We start from the raw sequence: 22,254 nt of genomic DNA on the forward strand, positions 1-22,254 counted from the left end.
GGATGGGTCTTGGTCTCATCGGCACCAGTGCATCATGTCGGACGCACTAGACTATGATATGGAGGAACCCTTGACGTCGACCGCTAGGCCGCTGACGAACGTTACGCTGACCGTGCGGGTCATCAAGTCGTTTCCCTACAGAAACGTCAAGAACCTTGTGCTTGCAAACTACAACTTGCGGGAGAAGACCGGGGCGGACCTGATGCACGATTGTCTGCAACATATCAAGAGCGAGGGCAGTTTCAGGCCGTTCCGGTCAGTAGACTACGACACTTTGAAGATCTACACGCATGCGCACCGGTCCAAAACGGTCAACCTCGTCATAAATTTTGACCACGATGATGACTGGATCATAGACACGAGAGATCCACAAGGTAAGAAACTGTGCGAGTACGACATTGAAAACGAAACTGAGATCTCCATGTACAAATTGGAGGACTACCAGAAGTTTAAAGAAAACCCGGAGGAGAAGTGGTGAAACCAAGGGGGAAGGAAGCCCGCTCTATCTATACATGTATTTATCTACGTGATCACTTGTGTAACAGGTATTTTATCAGTTTCGCCTCGAATTGCAACCCTGCGAGACTCGTTGCCGGCGTTTTCTCATTGATCCCCCTTCTTGCGACGATCCCGCCGTGCGCGTTTATCGATTTGATGTACATGGGGACTCTAATCCATTCAACGGTAGACAGGTTTCGAAATATCTGTCGCCGCTTCTCATCCAGCGGTAGTCGGTCAAACTCGGACAGCCAATGTTGGTCCCGGTCACCTATATGTGTGTACTTCTCCACGAAATTGTCCCAAAGTTCGATGTTCTCACGGGAAGTCAAACTCGCAGACCGGATTTTTTGTAAGTCGCCATCCGCTGACCTCAAATCATCCGTATCGTCACCGTTCGTTCCGTTCGCGTTGTTCTCGTCTATAATCGACTGGTACGTATTGCTCACGTATCTTTGTAGTTGGTCCGAGAGGCCGAGCTGTTCCCTCACTATATCGGGGAGCTTGTCGTCCTGGAACATGTTTCTGTACTTCCTTGTCGTCCAGTAACTGTACAGAGTACCGCAGAGGTTCAATACAAGGGCAATGGGCAAGACAAGAGTCATCATTAGGAATATTAGCATGACGTTTTGAAACGTGATCTTTAGTCGCTTGTCTGGGGCTCTATTGTTGCCGATAGCGACCCTTTTGTCCAGCCGGTTCAAATCTACGATTCTGGGGAAGATCCTCGAGGTGAACGAATCCGAGTCCGGGATGTTTTCCTCAAACACATACCGCACCCTATTGTTCGTTTCTATGAACGGATCGCAGTCCGAGATGATTGCCGTGTAGAACGCCACGGTCCTATCATTTTTCACATTGCCAAACACAACTCTGTGCTTGAACAATTTCAGATTCTCCAAATAGCTCTCCTGACTCAACCTGACAAGAATATCGTTATACCCATTTGTAATGAACAATTCTCTACCGCTCTTACCGAGGAAAGTCGTCCCCAGAAACTTCAAAAAGGGGTTCAACAGCCAGCCTCTCCAGAGACCGCTCCTGTTGTAGAAGTCGATACCTAGATGCGGACTTGCCACAGTGATGAAAAGCTGCGGCTCTATCCCCTTGAATAACTCCTTGCAGTCACTAAAACACTTCCCGACAAGAAACCGAGCAATCAACCCACCAAGGGAATAACCCACGATGCTTATCTTTGTGATCTTCCCGGGACCATCGTACGACTTGATGAAATGACACAGCTCGATCAGCGTCCGATACCCAATGATCTCAATCCCGTCAAACGTCTTGAACTTCGCGTTCTGCCGGGGTGCAAAATAGATGATACCTTCATCCTTCGGGATAACGTCCCGGAACACCTCCTCCATGGGCTCCATGTGCTTGTGCGTGCCCCAAAGACCGTGCACGAGCACGAAAAGATGCTTATCAGAACTCATACTCAACCTTCGCACACCTAATAACCACAGCAATTTACGATTGTCCACTCTCAACAGAACAGATCCCAAGAAGCAAGTTTGCATCAACGGACGACCCTTTCTTCTTCTTCTTCAAGTTGCCAAACTTTTCAAAATTTACATACAAAGGCTCAAGAGTGTGCAGTCTCTGGTCTCGGCAGGGCCACGTTGCAGGTGCTCACGAGCTTGTGAACAGTTCTAGAAGGCTATCCACGGTCTGTTGTAGGTGTTCGAAGGGGATACTGCCCGTCCCCGAATTTCTGTAGGCGAATTGGGCCGCTTGCAAAGTCATCTTGTACAGGTCCGCGTACTCCGCTGCCGAATTGGACCTCGTTATATCTCTTATTCTCAAACCGGTGAGGATCAGCTGCGAGAGTGTCTCCGTTAGCTGTTTCTTCGGGGACGCATGCTTCACCGCGACCTCGGGGGCCACCTGTGGGACAGCTTCCCTGTCGTCGATCTCCGTCTCAATGCGGCTCTGCAGGGCAACGTTCAGCGGAGTGCACCCGACGGTCGTCTCGTCAAGCCGGTACAGGATCCAGTACGTGTTGTCCGCGTCCACCCGCTGCAGCACTATACCTCTGTCCCACCGTTTCAATTTCGCCTGCAGATACGCGAGAGTCGTACCACTCGTCGTGTGGCAAGTATACAACTCCCCGGGGGTCCACACCCACAGGGGCAGCTTCGCGAGGGACACGTACCCAAGAAACCGGCACTCGCAGCGCGTCTGCGTACGAATAGACCGCGCCTCAACGGCCTCTCTTGACCATAGCTGCACGTCCCTGATCCGCACGCGCTCCGGACCAGCACTGACCTCAAACGACAGAACTACCGGGTCCCGCAACACCATCCCACGGAGTGCATACACGCTGCAATTCTGTTCACCGCAGTCGTCTTCGAGGGCATCCGCCGAAGTGTATATATCTCTTGAGAAAACTTTTTATATATCGCTTATTGCAAAGACAGAGAGAGAGACAACCCTTCTCGTCCGCCTCTGCCAAGTTGCCAGGGAGCGAGCGAGCGAGCCAGAGCATTCAAGCAGCCCGATAGAGACCGATGCCGTTGCCGCCATCTGCGCTGAACAGGAAGAGCAGCCGCGTGTATTCCGTGGCGCGTGTGTACGCGGATGCCTGCGAGAAGAGGCCCCAGGAGTACTGGGATTACGAGCAAGGTGTGACGATTGAGTGGGGGAAGATCTCGAACTACGAGGTTGTGAACAAGATCGGGAGGGGCAAGTACTCCGAGGTGTTTGGCGGGAAGTGTGTCGCGAACGACAAGTCGTGCGTCATCAAAGTGCTGAAACCGGTGAAGATGAAGAAGATCTACAGGGAGTTAAAGATTTTGACAAACCTCACTGGCGGGCCCAACGTCGTTGGGTTGTACGACATTGTGCAGGACAAGGACTCGAAGATCCCCGCGCTGATCTTTGAGGAGGTCAAGAACGTCGATTTCAGAAATCTGTACCCAACGTTTGGGTTAGCTGACATACAGTTCTACTTCACACAGTTATTGATTGCACTGGACTACTGCCACTCAATGGGGATTATGCACAGGGACGTAAAACCACAGAACGTGATGATTGATCCTGTAGAAAGGAAGTTGAGACTTATCGATTGGGGGTTGGCTGAGTTTTACCACCCTGGGGTTGACTACAACGTCCGTGTCGCGTCCCGTTACCACAAGGGCCCAGAACTGCTTGTTAACTTGAATCAGTACGACTACTCGCTGGACCTTTGGTCTGTCGGGTGTATGCTGGCCGCGATCGTATTCAAGAAGGAGCCCTTCTTTAAAGGTTCCACCAACCCTGACCAGCTGGTCAAAATTGCTGCCGTGTTGGGTACTAAGGAGCTGATGTCATATTTGGGCAAATACGGGCTTGATTTGCCCTCCGAGTACGACAACATCATGAGAGAGTTCCCCAGAAGGGAGTGGAGGGAGTACATAGGGAGCGACAACGCCCATTTGGCGGTCCCAGCGATGATTGACCTGATCGACAATTTGCTAAGGTACGACCACCAGGAACGGCTCACTGCAAAGGAGACCATGGATCATATTTTCTTCAAGACCAAATTCGAGTGAGGACTCCCAGAGGTGAGATAATACCGCATCGTGCGGCCTGTGCAGCGGAAGATACACATTTGTATCCTCATGGATGCAGTAGCGTGTATAGCATGTATAATAGTTACAACAAGAAACAGAGAGTATGACTTATCAAGCTAGAGGCTGGGGAAGAAGCACGGTACTGCCTCTGGTGTGTTAAAAGGACATGATAGATATACAAAGTTCGTTAAAGGTACGTAGAAGAATGCTATTACTTGATGGAGCGTTATGCGCCCGCGGTGTGAGGGGAAATCCGTCAGTTTACGTAAAACAGGTCACCGCCCTCTACCATAATATAATCCGACGCGTCGGAGTAGACCACCTGTCTGTGCACGTTGTGATGGCGGTGCTGGTGGCGGCGGTGATGATGCCTCGACTTGATATCGTTGATGCGGACGCATTTCTCGCTTATGTCGCCTCTTGGAGAGATCTCCCTCTTTAGGACGACGTCACTAAATTGTAACCCGAGCTTCCTGTCCACGGACCCGTTGGACCCGCGGCGTCTCGATGCAGAGTCGAAGATTGAGGATGCACTGGAGTCTATCGATGAGGCGTACAGTATACTGTCCTCATCGCCACTTTCTATCGTCGGGGTGTCGATAACCCCCTTCGAGGAGATTGTTTGTGGCGCTGTGGGGGCACCGAACAACGCCCTCTGCTGTTCCTTGGAGGCTGGTGCCTCCGAGGAGAATTCCGGCCCGTATAGTACCGTGACGTCCGTATCTTTGTTCCAGTTGATGCTTAAGGGGTCGCATTTCTTCTGCTGCAAGCCGAAGAGCTCCATGGACCAGCGCCTCCACAAGCAATGGTGCAGTCTCTGCATGTACATCGTGTAGTCGACGTCGTCCTCCATGGAACAGCTGGGCAACCTCAGCAGCCTGTGTTTCCGCATCTTCATGAGTATTTTCCAGTCCATGGGTAGCTTATCGCAGCCCAGCCCGAACTCGTAGTGGAAATAGTCCACGGCCTCTCTGTTGTAGTTTGTGACGTTGTCGAGCAACGCCATGTTCTGTGGTGAAATGATGCTATCGTCCAGACTAGTCATACTTATATATATATACGTGAACGGAGGAGAGATGGTGTACTTTCTTTAGGCGAGTCCCCAAGCCGTAATTACGCAGACAGACACAACTGCGACCACTCCACCCCCATGCTCATATATATACAAATACGTATACGCAGTGTTCCCTCTTAGCAAACGAGAATTGCTGTCTTGCGTGGGGGACGGAAACAGCCGAATCTAGGATCAGGCGACTTTGACAGAGACGTGGAACGGAGACCCCCGAGGGAACCGCAAAGAGAAACTGGGGGTCCGCCAGTCTCGACGTCGAGACAGCGAGCAGGAGAGAGGCACGGAGACACTGTTAACGTAAGAAATTACCGGAACAACCTGTGGTTGCCTTTTTCTTAAAGCGGAAAACCGCGCAGAACACCCCGCAGTCCCGGAACAACATCGGGCGCGTGGCGCCGGCGCGCAGTGCTCCGTGCGTGTCTGCGCGGGGAAGGCGCACAAGTGTGGGGGGACTGCCGTTTTGGAGCGGGGGAAGACGGTGAGGAGGAAGCGGGGATGGGTTGTGTGGGTGGTGGCAGGGCGCTGACACCGTTCGACGCAGGAATGTGTGACTGCTCGGTGACATCCGTGCCCCCAGATGAACTTCGGAATTTTATTTTTTAATATTTTCTTCCAAGATTGCGGTTCCCCGAATAGGAAAGAACGCACAAAGTTTGATTTGTCGTGCAACGTGATCTGCAAAAAAAAGTTTTCCTCTCATCTGCAATTGGGAACACTGTTTGACGGTTGTTCAGAGTATATATACTTTCTCGCCTCGTTGGGCATATATTTGTTCAATTGGTAACGTTTTTGTTTGTGTCTGTGTTTTCACTCCAAGAACACCATCCCAAACATCTTCAACAATGTCTCACAGAAAGTTCGAAGCCCCACGTCATGGTCATCTTGGTTTCTTGCCAAGAAAGAGAGCCGCCTCCATCAGAGGTAGAGTCAAGTCGTTTCCAAAGGACGACAAGTCTAAGGCTGTTGCTTTGACCTCCTTCTTGGGTTACAAGGCCGGTATGTCCACCATCGTCAGAGACTTGGACAGACCAGGTTCCAAGTTCCACAAGAGAGAGATTGTTGAGGCCGTCACCGTTGTCGACACCCCAGCTATCGTCGTCGTCGGCCTTGTCGGTTACGTCGAAACTCCAAGAGGTTTGAGATCCTTGACCACCGTCTGGGCTGAGCATTTGTCCGACGAGATCAAGAGAAAGTTCTACAAGAACTGGTACAAGTCCAAGAAGAAGGCCTTCACCAAGTACTCCACCAAGTACGCTCAGGACGGCACTGCCATCGAGAGAGAGTTGGCCAGAATCAAGAAGTACGCCACCGTCGTCAGAGTTCTTGTCCACACCCAGATCAGAAAGACCCCATTGTCCCAAAAGAAGGCTCACATGGCTGAGATTCAATTGAACGGTGGGTCCATCTCCGACAAGGTCGACTGGGCCAGAGAACATTTCGAAAAGACTGTTTCCGTCGACTCTGTCTTCGAGAACAACGAGATGATCGACGTCGTCGCCGTCACCAAGGGTCACGGTTTCGAAGGTGTTACCCACAGATGGGGGACCACCAGATTGCCAAGAAAGACTCACAGAGGTCTAAGAAAGGTTGCCTGTATTGGTGCCTGGCATCCAGCCCACGTCATGTGGTCTGTTGCCAGAGCCGGTCAAAACGGTTACCACCACAGAACCTCCATCAACCACAAGATCTACAGAGTTGGTAAGGGTGAGGACGAGTCTAACGGTTCCACCTCTTTCGACAGAACCAAGAAGACCATCAACCCAATGGGTGGGTTCGTCCACTACGGTGACGTCAAGAACGACTTCGTCATGGTCAAGGGTTCTATCCCAGGTACCAGAAAGAGAATTGTCACTTTGAGAAAGTCTCTATACACCAACACCAGCAGAAAGGCCTTGGAGGAAGTCAACTTGAAATGGATTGACACTGCCTCCAAGTTCGGTAAGGGTAGATTCCAAACCCCAGCTGAAAAGCACGCCTTCATGGGTACTTTGAAGAAGGATTTGTAATTGGGTTGATTTCTTAGTACTGTATATATATTTTTTGTATAGCACTTAGTCGTATCTCTTAAAATCTATAAATCTTTTACTCCTCGCCAGGGTTCGTTCATGTCACCAACCTTTCCTCCTACTTTTCTTCTTCTTCGGTGCAGGCGCAGAACCCTCCGCAGCTTTTTCACACTCCACGCTACAGTACCATTTACCCGAGGGAGATTCACCTGTGATCCCAACACAACCGTAATGGAACCACGTGAGCGGGCACTGCAAATTATCACACGCTATCATGTCCCCGTACGACACTCCACCGCAGAAACAGTACGTTGGTTCCGTCGGTGCCGCAACGGCTGGTGCCAGGGCCATTGCTGCCTCCTCCTCTGCAGCAGCCTGTACGGGGACCACCTTCCCGGTACCACCCCTGTACTGCTCCCTAACAAGCTGTTGCAAGACCAGCTGGTCCCTCTGCGCCAGCAGTGCTCTTTGCTGCCCACTGACAAGTTCTTGCAGTTGTGCACTACGAACAGCCCTCGGGTCATCTCGCCGCACCCACAGTTCCCTGACCAAATCGCACACGAAATGGTCCAACGTCCCGAGAAACTCACACCGCGGGTCAATTGAGGCCATGGGGCGGGTACTACACAAGACGACGGGTCAGCCACAGGACCACTTGAGACTTGCCAGCCGGACACAGCTGGGTCCCAAAGCGATATATTAGCAGAGAGGGACGGGAAGAGCCGTGGCAGTAACGGCAGGCCCAGACAACACGCCAAGCCCTAAACCACCGTCACCCAAACCCTAACATGCCCTAAACGGGAAAAAACCCCCAACCCTAAGAAACCCTAATTTGCAAACCTCCCAAGCCCTAAAAAGCCCTAAAAAGCCCTGGCAGAACCCTAACTTCCCCAGCCGACCAATCAGATCGAAGCAGCGCATTTCCTGCAAATATCGGACTGCTCTCCGCGAAAACGAGAAAGGGCTTTCCATTGAATATAAAGGATCCCGCTGGGAGGATCGGAGTGTGCTTGTGTACAGATTGGTGGACGGTGGCTTGCTTGCGTTGGCTGCTTCAAGTTGGCGCGACCGTGTTAGTGATGTTTGCCAGGTGTGCTAGAAGGTACGTTTCAGGCGGGGTGCGCAGCCGTTTCAGTTCGAGCGCGGTGACCCGCGGCAACGGCAGCAGCAGCAGCAGCACGAGGGGCAAGTTTCTTACATGGGGGGTTGGTGTCGTTGGGCTGGGTGCGGCGACGGCATTGTACGCGGATACGCTCACCGCGGAGGCAATGACTGCCGCGGAGCACGGGCTGCACCCGCCGAGCTACGAGTGGTCGCATAATGGGCCCCTCGAGTCCTTTGACCACGCATCGATACGCAGAGGGTACCAGGTGTACAGGGAGGTCTGTGCCGCGTGCCACTCGCTGGACCGTGTTGCCTGGAGAACCATGGTCGGTGTGTCGCACACGGACGAGGAGGTCAAAGAGATGGCCGCGGAGTTCGAGTACGATGACGAGCCGGACGAGCAGGGGAACCCAAGGAAAAGACCTGGGAAACTGGCGGATTACATTCCGGGGCCGTACCCGAACGAGGAGGCCGCACGGGCGGCAAACCAAGGTGCTTTACCGCCAGACTTGTCCCTGATCGTCAAGGCGAGACACGGCGGGCCAGACTACATATTCTCTTTGCTCATGGGGTACCCGGAGGACCCACCAGCTGGCGTGACTTTACCCACTGGGTCCAATTACAACCCGTACTTCCCCGGTGGGGCCATCGCGATGGCGCGTGTCCTGTTCGACGACCTCGTGGAGTACGAGGACGGCACTCCAGCAACGTCGTCACAGATGGCAAAGGACGTGACCACGTTCCTCCAGTGGTGTGCGGAACCAGAACACGACGAGCGGAAAAAGGCCGGGCTCAAGGCAGTCCTCATGCTATCGACGCTGTACTTGCTCTCCGTGTGGGTCAAGAAGTTCAAATGGGCAGGTATAAAGAACAGGAAGTTCGTGTTCAACCCGCCAACGAAGAGGTAACCAAACCACCGAAATTATTATTTATTCCGAAGTCTGCCACTACTACTATAATCACTGTATTTATCAAATACCTACGCACTCTATATTTATCACACACTCCGAGAGCCTGGGGCTTATTCTCCTGGGAAGTCCCATCTTTTGTGACACTTCGTATCGGCACTATTACCCGTTTCGGAGAAGAATTCGCCAAGATCTGACCTTCGAGGTCTGGCGGACCAGTAGTGCAACAGCGACCCGTTAAGACCAGCTCCACACACTCACCGACACACACAGCTGGGCATGGCGAACACGGCGACCACGCCCAAGAAACGGGGGAGACCCCCGATCATCAAGGACTACGCAAACCCGCTCGAGTCGCCCATGGCGAGGAACTCTCTCGCCGTGCAGCGACAGGGAGCAAAAGTGTTCGCGAAGCCCACTATGAAGGTCGCGGGGGTCCCCAGGGCAAGGAAACACTCTTCAGAACAAGTACAAGAGCAGCTTGGGCTGGAACACCCCCCAGTGCTGTCGAAGAAACGAAGGCACACGGGTGTGCTACTGAACACTCCAGTGAGACAGCGGGCCGTGTCACCACCCCGGAGCAAGGGGAACCACTTGGTGCAGGACTCACCGACAAAGTTCACTCTCAAACTGATTGTTAGCGAGACGGGACAGGCTGTGATAACCCCAGAAAGCACCCCTCGAACGCGCTCTTCAGCACAGCAACCTGTATACACTCCGACAACCCCAATATCGCAATCAAAGACGATCAAGATGGGATCACCGGGCCATTCCCTGGACAGACTGCTCCTACGTACACCAACGTTTGACGAACATACACTCCCACACCTCGACCCAAGGGGTAAGCCACGGATTCAAACACTGGCGGCGCTGAAATCGTCTAGGGGAGACCCACTGCTTCTGAACAGCGACTCGTACACGGATGTACACACAACGCTACCCCCCACGTACGTGCTGATGCGGTCACCAAATAGGTCCACCACGGCAGCAGCAACCGCCGCCCTGCATTCCTCGATATGCAACACCCCGCCGTCGTTTGTCAACTTGGGGACCGCAGGAGGAGAGTTCCTGTTCTCCCCCTGCACGCAGGGGAGGACGACCTCTGGCAATCAGTTTCCTCCATTGGCCTCTTCAGAGACATTTATACAGAGGTATAAGGCAAGAAGAACTTCTGGACACACGGTGGGGCCACAGACTCCTCAGATGCGGGACGAGTACCTGTTGCAGGGGACCATGTCATCGATCTCTCTGACACCGTACATACAGCAAGCCATCGAGGAGGAAAACCAAGCCCGTGGTGGGGGACAGCGCACGCAGCGTTCATGCCGAGGGAAAACTCGAATCTGTTCTCCCCGGTGCAACAGGTGGACACGCCGCTAGACGACGCAAGATACGCGCTCAAGAGGATAATGAACGATGATTGAGCGGGAAACTAAGCCCATATGGGGGAAACATTATACATTCGTACGTAACAAAAAATTGTACTTGGTGTACACTCAATATTAACGGTTATCGTCTTTCCCTCTTACTCCAGGGACTGCCATAACGGTTCGTCAAAGTTGAATAACCACGAGAGACCCAACCACGACCCAAGGATCCCAAACGAACAGTAGAAACTGTAGCACATCAGCGTCAAAAATTGGTACTTCTCCAAAACAGAGTATTTCCAGTTCATGACGTTCATCAAGTGCACGGCACTGACCAGCAGAATCAACGAACACATGTACGTTATGCCCAGTCTGTCCAAAAAGAAAACACGCCTCTCAACACTCGAGGAGAGCCTGATGACCTTCGCCAAAGAGAAGAAATAGATCACACACCACACGTAAGTGTACAGCGTCTTGATCAAGTAGTCGTCGTTCTTGTAAAGCAGGGGGAATAAAGACACGTACCCTGCAGTCGTGACCAGCTTGAAGGAAGTCAGCAGCCGCCTATCATATACCACCAAAAATGAGAAGGGGATGATCACCAACATGATGGCCTTCTCATGGACGTGCCACCCGAACAGGAAGGATGCAAACCCACACAGTGTCAATGAACCAAGGAACCTCTTGAAGGATGCGTCAAAGAGCAGTGGAAGCACGGCCAACACCTGGTACAACAGCGTCAACAAAAAAGTAGTCGCAGGTGTGATCTGTGGTAGAACAACAAAGTATACATCCTCGACGAGACCCTTCGTTCCATGGTTTGCGTTCTTCTTCAACCTTTGCCTGATTATATCTAACGATGCAGGGAAAATTTTGGGGGACAACACTTTGAGGATCAACCTGTGGAACAGAGGTACTTTGAGCAACGCGACAGTGAGCACTTTGTCGCACAGCGAGTACAATGCCCAGAAGTTTGGCGCCCAATAGGCGTGTGTAAGACCTCGCGAGAAGGGGAACAGCCTTGAAAGCAATTGTGGCATGTCTCTAGCAAAGGGAGCAAAACAAACTACGGCGACACCCAGGACAACCCCGCCTAGTTTGAACAGACGGCCCCAGTGGATGATGCGGAACAAATCTTTGTAACTCTTAAATCTAAACCCTTCAAACTGCAGCACGTACGTCCTCAGCAGGAACATAAAATAGCAAGGCGCCAAGTACAGAAAGATATGCTTAAAACAGAGCGCTGTGCTGTAGAAGAACGCGCACAGTAGGAACTTCCGTTTCCTCGCTGCGACGATCGAGGCGATCAAAATGGCAAACAGAAACCCGTTGTACTGGAAATGAATGTGATCCACGATCAAGAGCATTGGTGACAGGACAATGCTTGAGGCAACGACAAAGGACTGCGTCTTTTCGGCCGGTGGGCTTGTATTGATGTACACTTGTAGGACAACAAACAGCAGAACCTCGCTGGCAATCACCGTACACCTCTGAAATAGCACCGTGAGTGCACCAAACACACCTTGAGGGACAATATCAAGACACCCGTCCGCTCGTACCGCTGCGGGGACAAATTGCGACAGCACCCATTCGAAGTACGCAAAGAACGGCGGATAATCAAGCGTCCACTGGCTCGTTTTCTCGTAGTACCACTCTCTTAGGGGCAGCGCATTTGTAATGGCCAGCCAGTTTCTGTGCACATCAAAGTCTGTACTGTAGTAGTCCGGCACAAGCAGCAGCTTCAAGAACAGTGAACATATCCAGAAGTTCCAAAGTGAGAACCGTCTCCCACCAGGCGCCGGCTGCAGCTCCTCCTTCAGAATCAATCCCTCAGGAGACTCCTCCAATTGCTCACCTACTGTCATAATCCCAATTAGCACTAGCCCACAGAATAGCAGCCACTGCAAACGACAACGTCCTGTTCCCTCAAACGTTCTGCCGTAGTAGTTCCTAAGTGGTTAGACTTTAATTTAATTTCATTCAATACTTGGAACAGAGAACCGCTTAATGAAGGACAAACAGGGAAGCGGTAAACGCACAGAGGCTGGGCTGTCACGATTGTTCTTGCCGGTACGATGAACTACAGAGGAGGGGAAGAAGATGATGCGCTTAGTGCGCCCGTGTGGGATGAACTTGCAGACCAGGGCCAGACGTCAGTGCCCGAATTGACGGCGACGTTTAACGATTTGGGAGCCTCGGAGCACACCGCAGCAGAGGAGGATCACGAATCAGAGGGACCAGAGGCTGTGGATCAAGCGGTTGAGCACACACAGAAGGGGTTGCTGGAGAGACTTGCACCGGAGGAGGATCCATTGTCGGATTTGAAGGGGGATTCCGGTAGCGGAGTGACGAATGCGCAAGATGGGGGTGCCCCGCTGTTCGGGAGTGTGCTGTCACCGCTACCTGTTAACGATAACGATTTTATACACACGGAGACGTCCCCAACGAAGGGTCGTGCTGCAAAACCGCAGAGACTGTTCAATGCAGCTCGGTTACGGCGCAGACCGCCCAACAGCGACATTGGTGGCAGTGCCGCTGCCACGGCCACAACGACGCAGGATACAGAGGGCGGGGATCCGTTAAAAAATGCACAGTTAACTACCGAGTCTGAGGATCAGGCGGACTCAGCACGAGACACTACGGAACAGGACAACGGAGCTGCTGCTAATACCACACAAAACGATATCCTGCAACAGATACAGGAACCCCTGTATCACTTGTCCCCAAAGAAGGGGGAAGATGAATCTCATGATACAATGGATACAGAGACAGACACGCACGAGACAGAGGCCGATCAAGGGGAGCCACATACTACGGTCCCCTTTACGATCGAAGTTAACCAACCCATAAAAGTCGGCGAATTGACCTCTGCGCATATGGAATATACCGTCCATAGTGAATCACCGGCCATCGCGCAAGGCTATTCAAGAGTGCAGAGGAGGTACACCGATTTTAGATGGCTATACCGTCAACTACAAAGCAATCATTGGGGGAAGGTCATTTCACCGCCGCCAGAGAAGCAGATTGTTCGAAGCTTCAAGAGAGACTTCATTGAAAACAGAAGGTTTCAAATGGAGACGATGCTGAAGAAAATCGCTGCCGATCCTCTTCTACAGGGAGACCAAGATTTTGTGTTGTTTCTAACGAGTGAAAACTTCAGCAAAGACTCCAAAGTGAGAGAACACGTCTCTGGATCCGGGGCTTATAACGACAGTAAAGATCTGTCAGAGATACATATCAGTGAAATCCAGCTACTCGGAGCGGAAGATGCTGCCCAGGTGTTCAAGCAAGGCGGGATCGATGCCGAGGTCAACAGAGGGTTTATGAATCTGTCCTTTGGGGCCAACCCTCCCAAGTACATCGAGCCCGACGCGGCTCTGGTCGAGCAGCGCACGAAATTCGATCTTTTGGAGGAGCAGTTGAAGCAATTGTACAGGTCGCTGGAATTGGTGGACACGCAACGGAACGAGTTGGCCGTTACCATCGAAGAATTTAGTGGTGTGATACGTAAGCTATCCGATCTGGCAGTGACGAACCAATCGTCGGACCTGCTTACGTCCTTTGCTGAGGTGCACGACAACATAAAGGCCTCTCTCGAGAGAAGCTCTTTGCAGGAATCTTTGACGATGGGCGCCACTCTGGACGACTACATAAGGTCCATCGCAAGTGTCAAAGCCATATTCAACCAGCGGAACAAACTGGGTTACTTCCTGGGGATTGTAGACGACGATCTTGCCAAGAAAAAGGTAAATCTATCGAAATACAGGCCCGCGGAGGCCAGGAGTGCCAAGTTCAAGAGCTTAGCCGCGGAGTGCGAAACATTACAGGGACGGCACGATAAGATTGTACATTGGTGGAACAAACTGGGCCTCGCGATTAAAAGAGAGGTTGCACTCTTTGAAAGAGAGAAGATCACCGAGTTCCGCAACAGCATGGAGATATCGTTGGAGGCCGCTATAGAATCCCAGAAGGAGTGCATTGAGTTATGGGAAACGTTTTACACGAACAGCCTTTGAAGTGGCGTGTTCTTTACGAGGGAGACGCTATATATGGGAACAGGGTTTGTACGAATCGATATAATATATAGTTTATACTTTTCCGTAGAGAGTGTTACCTGTGGAGTTGATGATTGTCTGCGGCGACTACGATAACAGCCCGCCGCGATCAAAGCCAATGAGACGTCGCGTCCTTGTAAAGGGACTGCCAAATGTAAGCCTCACTCAAAAGCATTTCGATATCTGATTCCCGCCAGTCCTTTGTTGGCGGGTTCTGCAGGAACGTAATAATCTCTTGAAAATCCATCCCGCAGAGTTGGTCGCTCCACTTGATTAAGAACGCGGCGCACACGAAGACATGGAACTCGTTCAGGGACGAGGACTGTCTCGTTCCGCTTGCATCGTCCGATCCGGCCCCGCTTGCCGTCGTTTTCGTGACCGCTGTAGTTGCGGAGAAGGACCTCACTGAGAGTGGCGACGAGGGCGACGCCCCCACCGTAGCCTCGGTTCTTATCTTGCTCGGCGGTGTTTGGAAAGTTGAGACCGTACGCTGCGCCGGTGTTGTTGGTGCAGAGAGGTCCGCACCAGCGCTTGCTCCCGTGGTAGCACCCCCCACTGATGAATCCTGCGACGTCTCCGCCAGGTACGTGTCCCACATGCGGATGACGACGTCCATCTCGAACTCGCGCATGAGCAGGCAGTTCATCCACCTGAAGGCGAACTGTATGAACTCGACGTGTTCGTTGGTGAAGTGGTCGTACAAGTCTGCGTCGATCCGCTTGACGAGTTGCGAGAGGTTCTTGACCTGTTTAAGGATCCCCGGTTGTCCGTGTATGTAGTTGTCCGTGATCTGTTCTAGCAGTTTTGTGAGACACCAGAAGGTGTCTGCCTCGAGTTGCACCGTCTGTTCCTCGGACATGTACATCGCCGGGTCCCTGTTTGCTACTTCGTCGATCTGAGACGCTGGGAGGTACTCTGTGAGGAAAATCTGGTAGAAAGGTGTGACGAGGTCGTTTATGCCCTGGACGTAACCGGACGCCGGGTGTCTTATAGCCCAGAGGTACAAAATCTTCTGCAAGCTGTGTTGCACTGATTTGAACTGGTACAGCGGTATACTTGGGTTCGTCCTTGGCAAATCAATCTCTATCTGATGCCACGTCGGGATATCCCTCTGGTGGTTCTGCTCGTCAAAAGTGTGTGTGATCCCATCGCGGTACTCCTTACGTTTCCGCTGGAGAAAGCTTTCGTGCCGCTTCGTGTTTGCCGGGAGGTAGCCAATGAGCAGTTTCCACACTTTTGGCCTGTTCGGCTTCGGAATTCCGTTCCAACTGAGTTGTCTCAGTTCTTTGACGTTAAGTATGTGTTTGGAGCTGAGCAAAGCGTTGAACTTAGTGATACGTGCCATCATCGAGTTGAGTTCCTGGACGTCGCGCTCCTGGGCGATCTCTGTGGGCGTCCGCGTCTCCGGCACAACCGCTGGCCCGGGGGTCCCCCTGCTGCCACTGCCCGTGCCCGTGAGGTTCGGCAATTGCGGGTACGAGTGTGTCGAAGCCCGTGAGAGCGAGTCCGCCGTACCAGCGCTCCCGCCGTTCAAGTACACTGGGATCGGCATGTTGTAGTCATCGATCACTGCGCTCCAGTCCTCGTCGAGGTCTTGAAAGTACTTCCCGCTACCGTCAGTGGTGAAGGACGTTGTCGACGCAGAGTGACCCGCATTGGCCCCACCAGTGGGCCTGTTGTTACTGTGAGACGAGCGCCTGCTCTGTTTCAGCAGAGCATTGCTGTCGTTGGAGGCGGACCGCGAGGGGGGCATGTACCTCAGCGGCGAGTACCCTTGCAGCGCGGAATGCTGCTTCCTCGGCCCGCTGATCGCCGCAGCCTGCTGCTTCGACATGGCGTCAAAGTTCCCATCCGCACTCGACGACCGGGCCGCAATACCGCCTGTAGCACCGCCCGCGGCCTGGCCCTTGTGCGGACTGCCCGATATCTTCCACGACTTCATCAGCGACGTGACGAGCCCAGCACCGCCCAAAGTAACCCCCGTCCCCGCTCCCGCATCTCCTTCCCACTCCCATGCGACCGCACACCCATCCTCACAAATGCAGTCTTGACGAGAGACACAGCCCACGAGCCAAAGCAGTTGCAACCGTTAACGTACGCAGACGGTACGTGATATTCAATATAATATTATATATACTGAGTTTAGTAGTAGTAGTAGTAGTTAGTGTACAGAAGAGATGGGGTGGACGGTCTACTTGCGCTGCTTCTTCTTCGCAGGCGGCGCGACGTCGATGTCCGTGGCGGTCGTGAAGTCCTCGCCGTAGCTGTCGTCCGAGATTTCCGGGTCGTCCTCGCCCGGGGTCTGGTCGAACTTGCTCTTCAGACCCTTCATCTTACGGGTCTGCAACTTCATGAGCTCTTGCTTGCCCAGGTGCACGCGGCCGAACTTGTCACCCATGCTGTCGCGCTCGACGTTCTTGACCTGTGGTGCGCCGAGCGTCTGCTTCGCGCGGACGTGCGCCTCACGAACAAGATCCGGCTCTGGAGTGTGCACTCTGCCGACTTTGAAGTCCAGGCGAGGTCCCGTCTCGACGAGCTCCACACGGGGCAGTTTCTGACCCTCGGAACGGTACGTCCTCAGTCTATACACGCGGAACAGCAGTGGTGGAGTCGTCTCCTCAGTCTCGGGTTCCCCCACGGTCAACGAGATGACGTGTTGGAGCCCAGCGACGTCCTGCAGGTTGTGCTGCTCGTCGTGGGCACGGTCCCCCCTGAAGAAGTCCATGAAGAGAGACTTCAATTGACGGTACACTGGGTGAGTGTCAAACAGCGCACCTTGGAAGGAGAACATCGGGTTGAGACCGACCTGTGCAGCGGCGATCCCCGCAGCGGCACTCTCCCCACGCAACTCAGACATCAAACGGGAGGACTCCCTCAGCACTGAGAGCTCCACCATATCGTACACTTTGTAATTGAAAGTCCTTGCGAACGTGAGCGTGTGTGGTCTCTTCTTCGAGTGGGTCGCAACGACGACGAGCGAGGAATCGTTCTTCTCCGCGAGAAACTCGAGCGAGGAGGCATCCTCGAAGCACCGCACTTTGTTCTTCCGCTGGAACCGCTTCACGTACGGCTTCTTCAAGTTCCCCAACTCGACACACACGTCGTGCAAGTACTGACTCGAGGACTCCCCGGGGACGAACAGAGCACGCTTCACGTTCTCGACCAGCTTCGGCTCCCGTTTCTCCAGGGCCCTCTTCGCGCGCGCATTCTTCGGCTTGACTGTGCGGATCATCTATACGGTTCTGGCAGTGATGGTAGACGGCAACAGACAGACCACAAGACGTGAAACAGAGAGCTCAGCTCACCTTGAAGTGCAACTCATCGATTCAACTCATCGCAAATTTTGGAAAATTTTTCACTGAAACGAAATCGAGAACTTTGAAGAGGACTGTGGTGTTGACGACTTCCGGTGGGTTGAGGTCTGTGAGGATGACTGCGGGCGTGCTGGAGCAGCTGGCGGCGGTGGTTGGTCCCGGTCCTGTGGATGGCGGTGCTGGGAGTGTTCTCAGGGCGCAGAACGGGTCGCTGGCGAGGGAGAACGGGGTTTTGAGGGGCAAACTGCGCGAGTTGGAGGCCCGGGTGGTGCAACTTGTGAGGGAGAACTTTATTGTCGAGAGGGACCGTGTGCGGCTGCGCCGCATGCTGGAGAAGAAGTTCGATGAAATTTTGGAGCTATGTGAAGGAGTTGAGCACAAGAACACCGATGATACACCTCGTTGCACAAACAAGCTTGTCACAGAGAGACGGAGACGGCGACAGTCGACGTTTGTGGTCGCTGAGGAATTGCCGGCGGGAACGAGTTCGGTAAAGGTTCCCGTCTTTAAAGATACAGACATAGAATCGGCGAATGTTTCTTCGACAGTAGAACACCAGGAGACTGCTGTCAAGGATACACCTAAGAAGACCACTTCGAATGCTGCTAAGAATACAGCTACGAATGATACTTCGAAAGTCACTTCGAATGGACCTGCGAATACCACTTCGAAGACCACTTCAAATGAACCTGCGAATACCACTTCGAACATTCCCAAGAGCACTGCCGCTGACGCTGGCAGTGCTCTTGGCAGTGCTCTTGGCGGTGATTCTCCCCGGAAACCCCGTACAAGGGGCAGACACGTAAGCTACAAACTGCCCTCGCTACGCTGCAAGATGCGTAGGCCCTCTGAGTCCCTAGTAGATGCCACGACAACCGTGGATATAAATGCTCTTGCAGTGTACAACACAGCAGAAGAGGCTGCAGAGGCAACGGATAAAGTGCCCCCGGTACTCGCTGATATCACGAATAAACGTACAGCTACACAACCTGAGGGGACGACCACCACGTTGAAGAAGCACAAGAAAAAGAAGAAGAGGAAACTGTTCAGCGGTGGGATTGTTAACGACTTGGAAACCTCACAACCACGGCAAGAACTGGGCTCGCTGGACGGGCCCGGTCTCAGGTTCCGCAACGACGATCTCGCCGTGTTCAATCTCTTCGAGGGCAACTTCACAGCAACAAGAACCAAGAAAACGTACAGGAGTGCAAACTCCAACAAGAACTACCCTCTGCGGTTATAACACCGCTCACATTCTCGCAAATTGTAACAGTGTATATATACACACACATACGTATCTACGTACATTAATGATCATCGTACCAATCGGCAAACCCCAACGGTCCTGCCCTCGCACGTAACGTAAAAGCGGTTTTCGAGCCGTCTGAACACGGTGACACCACCTGAGTCATCAGTGACCTCGCAACGGATAAAACCGCGGTCACTGATCTCACAGACTCGAACGGTAACACGCTGGAACTCCCGTAACAATTTCAGTTCCATCCCAACCCGGATATCGCATTTGAATACCTCGAGAAGTTGCAACTCCAGGTACCGTTCTCGTGCTGGGGGGACCGCAGAGACACCGTCCTTCGCACATGTCAAGTACTCATTAACACTCACACCACCGCGAGTCACTTTCAACTGTAATTTCACATACTGACCGGGGAGCGCGATAGCTGCGGATGTGTACACTGCGTCGCTCTGGCGCACTTGTAAACGGGCCACGGTAAATAGACTGTCGTTGGTCACAGAGACCAATGTCTCACCCCTAGCAACGTGGCCTTGCCCAACCCACCCTTCAACGCACAGTTGCTTACCCTCTTGCACTTGCGATACACACAGTAGCAACTCCTCGTTAACAGTGGTCTCATTGGCGGGAATGTCCTCCACAACGCACTCTAATAGACTCGGACCACTGTACCATTCGCACGTTTTCGATCTGTGGGCTACGGTTGCACCGCTCGTGCTGTCGCAAGGTACCCAGCACACCTGGTCGTCCGAGTACCCAATCTCAGTAAGGAATAAACGCAATTGGGCCTCCACCTCCCGGTATCGTTCTACGTACCAGTCGACAGTGTCCAGCTTGTTCATCGCAACGATCAATTTCTTGACCCCAGAGTACTTCGCAAGCAGGGCGTGCTCTATCGTGTGGCCCGTCAGATTAAACCCACTCTCAAACCCATCGGTGCTGCAGTCAACAACAAGGATAGCCATATCCATGTGCGGTATCTCGCTGACCAACCGCTGTGTGTCATTGCCACGGCTAGGAGCAACGGTGAAATTGTAACTGTGATCCCTGTACGTCACTGCATGGTGGTAGAGAGAGCCGCTGTCACCGCCTTGCTCTACAAGCCAGACAAGGTATGCGTTGGTGTCCTCCATTTTGCGCCTTTCGCATTGCCGCTTGGCGTCCCTGACGTCCTCGATGCCTACCGCGTGTAGATCTTGCAGCAGACGACCCAGTAGAGTCGTCTTCCCGGCAGCTGTATGGCCGAGAACGACCACGTTCGTTGCAGGAACTACCTTCAAAGCCATTTGTGATACTTCTTCCTTAGTCAGCGAGACAGCTGGCTCTTCCTTGACGGCGCCCATTTGCAACGCTTTCAAGTCCTTGGACATCTCGTCAAACGCCTTGGCCTGTTGTTCGAGAACTATGTCGTCTGGACTCGGTTTGGAGAACCGCAAACTAACCTCGTCTCTCACGGCCCGCTGTTGGGGCAAATTCACTGTGAATAATGCGTCGTGGTGCCCGCGCAGCAACGTGGCGTACCTCTTGTTGCGATGGCGAGCCTTCGATATCGAGCGGAAAAGCGCATCGCGCCGTGAAGACGCCGGTAGAAGCTCCCCCATGTGAGGTCTTTGCCGCAACGACCACCGTTGAGTCAATTGCATGAACTGTGTAAGCACCTCTGCGTGTGCCGCGGTCCCGCCCACGAATGCTTCCTCGTTGTTACGCGACGGCGAGCGTGACCGCACGGGTTCTCTTTGTTTAGTAACCGTAGGGTTCGGCGTGCGTACTGCATTACGCCTCAATCTGTCAGCCAGAGTGACCCCTCTCCTCGGCGGCAGGTTCCGAACGGAACCCGTAACTTCGAGTCCGGTTTCCCGCTGTATCCGCAACCGTTCACCCAGGGAGAGTTTACCCGCCGTACCAGTACCAGCACCAGCACCAGCACCATCCCGCAACCTCTGCAGCATCGCAACACGCTTGTTGTCCCCAGTCTGCCCAACAACCTTCGCTTCCGTCCCAGGGACGGTCCCTACTGCACGTTTCTGAGCCCTCTCCCTCGCCAGAAGCTCCAAACGAGACACGGGCTTCCCCTGCAGAGTACCCGCACTGGTACCACCATTATTAGCCATCATCACCGGTCCAACTAAACCTCTTCTGGGGTGCGTTCGTGGTCAGCAGTGTGCACTAACAGCTCTTCTTTGACGTTGTTTGATATCGATCTTCAAAACGGACCTCTAGAGAACTGTAGAACTATAGATGTAGAGTCACCTGGAGGGGTATCCCAAGGGTCTGGATGAGCGACTACACTAGTGCGAAGTTCATCAGCAAGCAGCTGAAGGCGAAGGGACTGCAGAAACTGCGATTCTACTGCCAGGTGTGCCACAAACAGTGCCGGGACTCGAACGGGTTCCAGTCGCATATCAAGTCTCCGTCGCACTTGAAGCGCATTTCGCAGGTCACGCAAGCTGACATCGACCAGTACACTTCAGCGTTCCAACAGGCGTTCTTGAAGCTGCTGAGGGTGTCCCACGGGGAGAAACCCGTAGAGGTGAACAAGTTCTACAACGAGTACATCCAGGACAAGGACCATGTGCATATGAACGCGACGCGGTTTACCTCACTTACGAAGTTCGTGCAACACCTGGGGACCACGGGGGAAGTACGAGTACAAGGCCTGGAAGACGGCGGCGGTGTGGAGGGCACGACGAGCGTGTACATCAGCTACGTCGACCGGTCGAGTGCGAACACGGTGCTGAAACAGCAGTTGCAAGACCTAGAGGCACACGAGCGCAGGGACCAGACGGTCAAACAGTTGCTCCTCCAGCGGCAGATTGCGAGGGGCAAGCAGAATAGTACAGACAGTGAGACCAGCGCAGACACCACGCAGGAGGACCCTGCAAGCACGCGACAACTGCCACCAACGATCCAAATCCCTCTGACCAAGAAACGCGCACCGCACAAAATTGCCAAGAACAAGAAACGTCGCAACGTCTTCGATTGATGATACTGTAACTGCAGGGGAAACCAGTGCTGGTAGTCTGTCGCCAAATGGTTCAATGGCGATGAGCGTGTGCCATTTTGTGACACTTTGCCAAAATGAAAAATTTTAACGCTTAAAGAAGCTCATCGCAGAGACTCACAG

At 53.1% G+C, this 22,254-nt stretch overlaps 16 protein-coding genes across 16 annotated transcripts; 8 read left to right on the top strand and 8 right to left on the bottom strand.

Annotated features, from left to right (window-relative positions):
* Positions 1-34: 34 nt before the first annotated feature.
* AIM29 (Aim29p) lies at positions 35-478 on the top strand (the record flags this gene model as incomplete). The annotated part of the gene is made up of 1 exon (XM_022610783.1): positions 35-478. The coding sequence occupies one exon, from the start codon at positions 35-37 to the stop codon at positions 476-478; it is 444 nt and encodes a 147-aa protein (XP_022467046.1).
* Positions 479-530: 52 nt separating this feature from the next.
* On the bottom strand, positions 531-1,934 carry LPL1 (putative hydrolase; the record flags this gene model as incomplete). The annotated part of the gene is made up of 1 exon (XM_022610787.1): positions 531-1,934. One exon carries the CDS (start codon positions 1,932-1,934, stop codon positions 531-533), a length of 1,404 nt encoding a protein of 467 aa, XP_022467047.1.
* A 196-nt stretch (positions 1,935-2,130) lies between these two features.
* On the bottom strand, positions 2,131-2,802 carry SLD7 (Sld7p; the record flags this gene model as incomplete). The annotated part of the gene is made up of 1 exon (XM_022610788.1): positions 2,131-2,802. The coding sequence occupies one exon, from the start codon at positions 2,800-2,802 to the stop codon at positions 2,131-2,133; it is 672 nt and encodes a 223-aa protein (XP_022467048.1).
* A 206-nt stretch (positions 2,803-3,008) lies between these two features.
* Positions 3,009-4,031, top strand: CKA2 (casein kinase 2 catalytic subunit CKA2; the record flags this gene model as incomplete). The annotated part of the gene is made up of 1 exon (XM_022610789.1): positions 3,009-4,031. The coding sequence occupies one exon, from the start codon at positions 3,009-3,011 to the stop codon at positions 4,029-4,031; it is 1,023 nt and encodes a 340-aa protein (XP_022467049.1).
* Positions 4,032-4,308: 277 nt separating this feature from the next.
* Positions 4,309-5,097, bottom strand: KNAG0L01870 (uncharacterized protein; the record flags this gene model as incomplete). The annotated part of the gene is made up of 1 exon (XM_022610790.1): positions 4,309-5,097. One exon carries the CDS (start codon positions 5,095-5,097, stop codon positions 4,309-4,311), a length of 789 nt encoding a protein of 262 aa, XP_022467050.1.
* An 869-nt stretch (positions 5,098-5,966) lies between these two features.
* On the top strand, positions 5,967-7,130 carry RPL3 (60S ribosomal protein uL3; the record flags this gene model as incomplete). Its single annotated transcript, XM_022610791.1, has 1 exon — positions 5,967-7,130. The coding sequence occupies one exon, from the start codon at positions 5,967-5,969 to the stop codon at positions 7,128-7,130; it is 1,164 nt and encodes a 387-aa protein (XP_022467051.1).
* A 102-nt stretch (positions 7,131-7,232) lies between these two features.
* Positions 7,233-7,742, bottom strand: YNG1 (Yng1p; the record flags this gene model as incomplete). The annotated part of the gene is made up of 1 exon (XM_022610792.1): positions 7,233-7,742. One exon carries the CDS (start codon positions 7,740-7,742, stop codon positions 7,233-7,235), a length of 510 nt encoding a protein of 169 aa, XP_022467052.1.
* Positions 7,743-8,209: 467 nt separating this feature from the next.
* On the top strand, positions 8,210-9,142 carry CYT1 (ubiquinol--cytochrome-c reductase catalytic subunit CYT1; the record flags this gene model as incomplete). The annotated part of the gene is made up of 1 exon (XM_022610793.1): positions 8,210-9,142. The coding sequence occupies one exon, from the start codon at positions 8,210-8,212 to the stop codon at positions 9,140-9,142; it is 933 nt and encodes a 310-aa protein (XP_022467053.1).
* A 279-nt stretch (positions 9,143-9,421) lies between these two features.
* On the top strand, positions 9,422-10,522 carry MSA1 (Msa1p; the record flags this gene model as incomplete). The annotated part of the gene is made up of 1 exon (XM_022610794.1): positions 9,422-10,522. The coding sequence occupies one exon, from the start codon at positions 9,422-9,424 to the stop codon at positions 10,520-10,522; it is 1,101 nt and encodes a 366-aa protein (XP_022467054.1).
* Positions 10,523-10,667: 145 nt separating this feature from the next.
* ALG8 (dolichyl-P-Glc:Glc1Man(9)GlcNAc(2)-PP-dolichol alpha-1,3-glucosyltransferase) lies at positions 10,668-12,374 on the bottom strand (the record flags this gene model as incomplete). The annotated part of the gene is made up of 1 exon (XM_022610795.1): positions 10,668-12,374. The coding sequence occupies one exon, from the start codon at positions 12,372-12,374 to the stop codon at positions 10,668-10,670; it is 1,707 nt and encodes a 568-aa protein (XP_022467055.1).
* A 210-nt stretch (positions 12,375-12,584) lies between these two features.
* Positions 12,585-14,525, top strand: VPS5 (sorting nexin 1; the record flags this gene model as incomplete). The annotated part of the gene is made up of 1 exon (XM_022610796.1): positions 12,585-14,525. The coding sequence occupies one exon, from the start codon at positions 12,585-12,587 to the stop codon at positions 14,523-14,525; it is 1,941 nt and encodes a 646-aa protein (XP_022467056.1).
* A 148-nt stretch (positions 14,526-14,673) lies between these two features.
* GYP1 (GTPase-activating protein GYP1) lies at positions 14,674-16,506 on the bottom strand (the record flags this gene model as incomplete). Its single annotated transcript, XM_022610798.1, has 1 exon — positions 14,674-16,506. The coding sequence occupies one exon, from the start codon at positions 16,504-16,506 to the stop codon at positions 14,674-14,676; it is 1,833 nt and encodes a 610-aa protein (XP_022467057.1).
* Positions 16,507-16,755: 249 nt separating this feature from the next.
* On the bottom strand, positions 16,756-17,796 carry RPF2 (rRNA-binding ribosome biosynthesis protein RPF2; the record flags this gene model as incomplete). Its single annotated transcript, XM_022610799.1, has 1 exon — positions 16,756-17,796. One exon carries the CDS (start codon positions 17,794-17,796, stop codon positions 16,756-16,758), a length of 1,041 nt encoding a protein of 346 aa, XP_022467058.1.
* Positions 17,797-17,993: 197 nt separating this feature from the next.
* Positions 17,994-19,121, top strand: SGO1 (Sgo1p; the record flags this gene model as incomplete). The annotated part of the gene is made up of 1 exon (XM_022610800.1): positions 17,994-19,121. One exon carries the CDS (start codon positions 17,994-17,996, stop codon positions 19,119-19,121), a length of 1,128 nt encoding a protein of 375 aa, XP_022467059.1.
* A 71-nt stretch (positions 19,122-19,192) lies between these two features.
* Positions 19,193-21,244, bottom strand: KNAG0L01970 (uncharacterized protein; the record flags this gene model as incomplete). Its single annotated transcript, XM_022610801.1, has 1 exon — positions 19,193-21,244. The coding sequence occupies one exon, from the start codon at positions 21,242-21,244 to the stop codon at positions 19,193-19,195; it is 2,052 nt and encodes a 683-aa protein (XP_022467060.1).
* Positions 21,245-21,405: 161 nt separating this feature from the next.
* RTS2 (Rts2p) lies at positions 21,406-22,113 on the top strand (the record flags this gene model as incomplete). Its single annotated transcript, XM_022610802.1, has 1 exon — positions 21,406-22,113. One exon carries the CDS (start codon positions 21,406-21,408, stop codon positions 22,111-22,113), a length of 708 nt encoding a protein of 235 aa, XP_022467061.1.
* Between the last annotated feature and the right edge of the window lie 141 nt (positions 22,114-22,254).

The sequence above is a fragment of the Huiozyma naganishii genome, chromosome 12 (genome assembly GCF_000348985.1).
Source record: "Huiozyma naganishii CBS 8797 chromosome 12, complete genome".
NCBI lineage: Eukaryota > Fungi > Ascomycota > Saccharomycetes > Saccharomycetales > Saccharomycetaceae > Huiozyma > Huiozyma naganishii.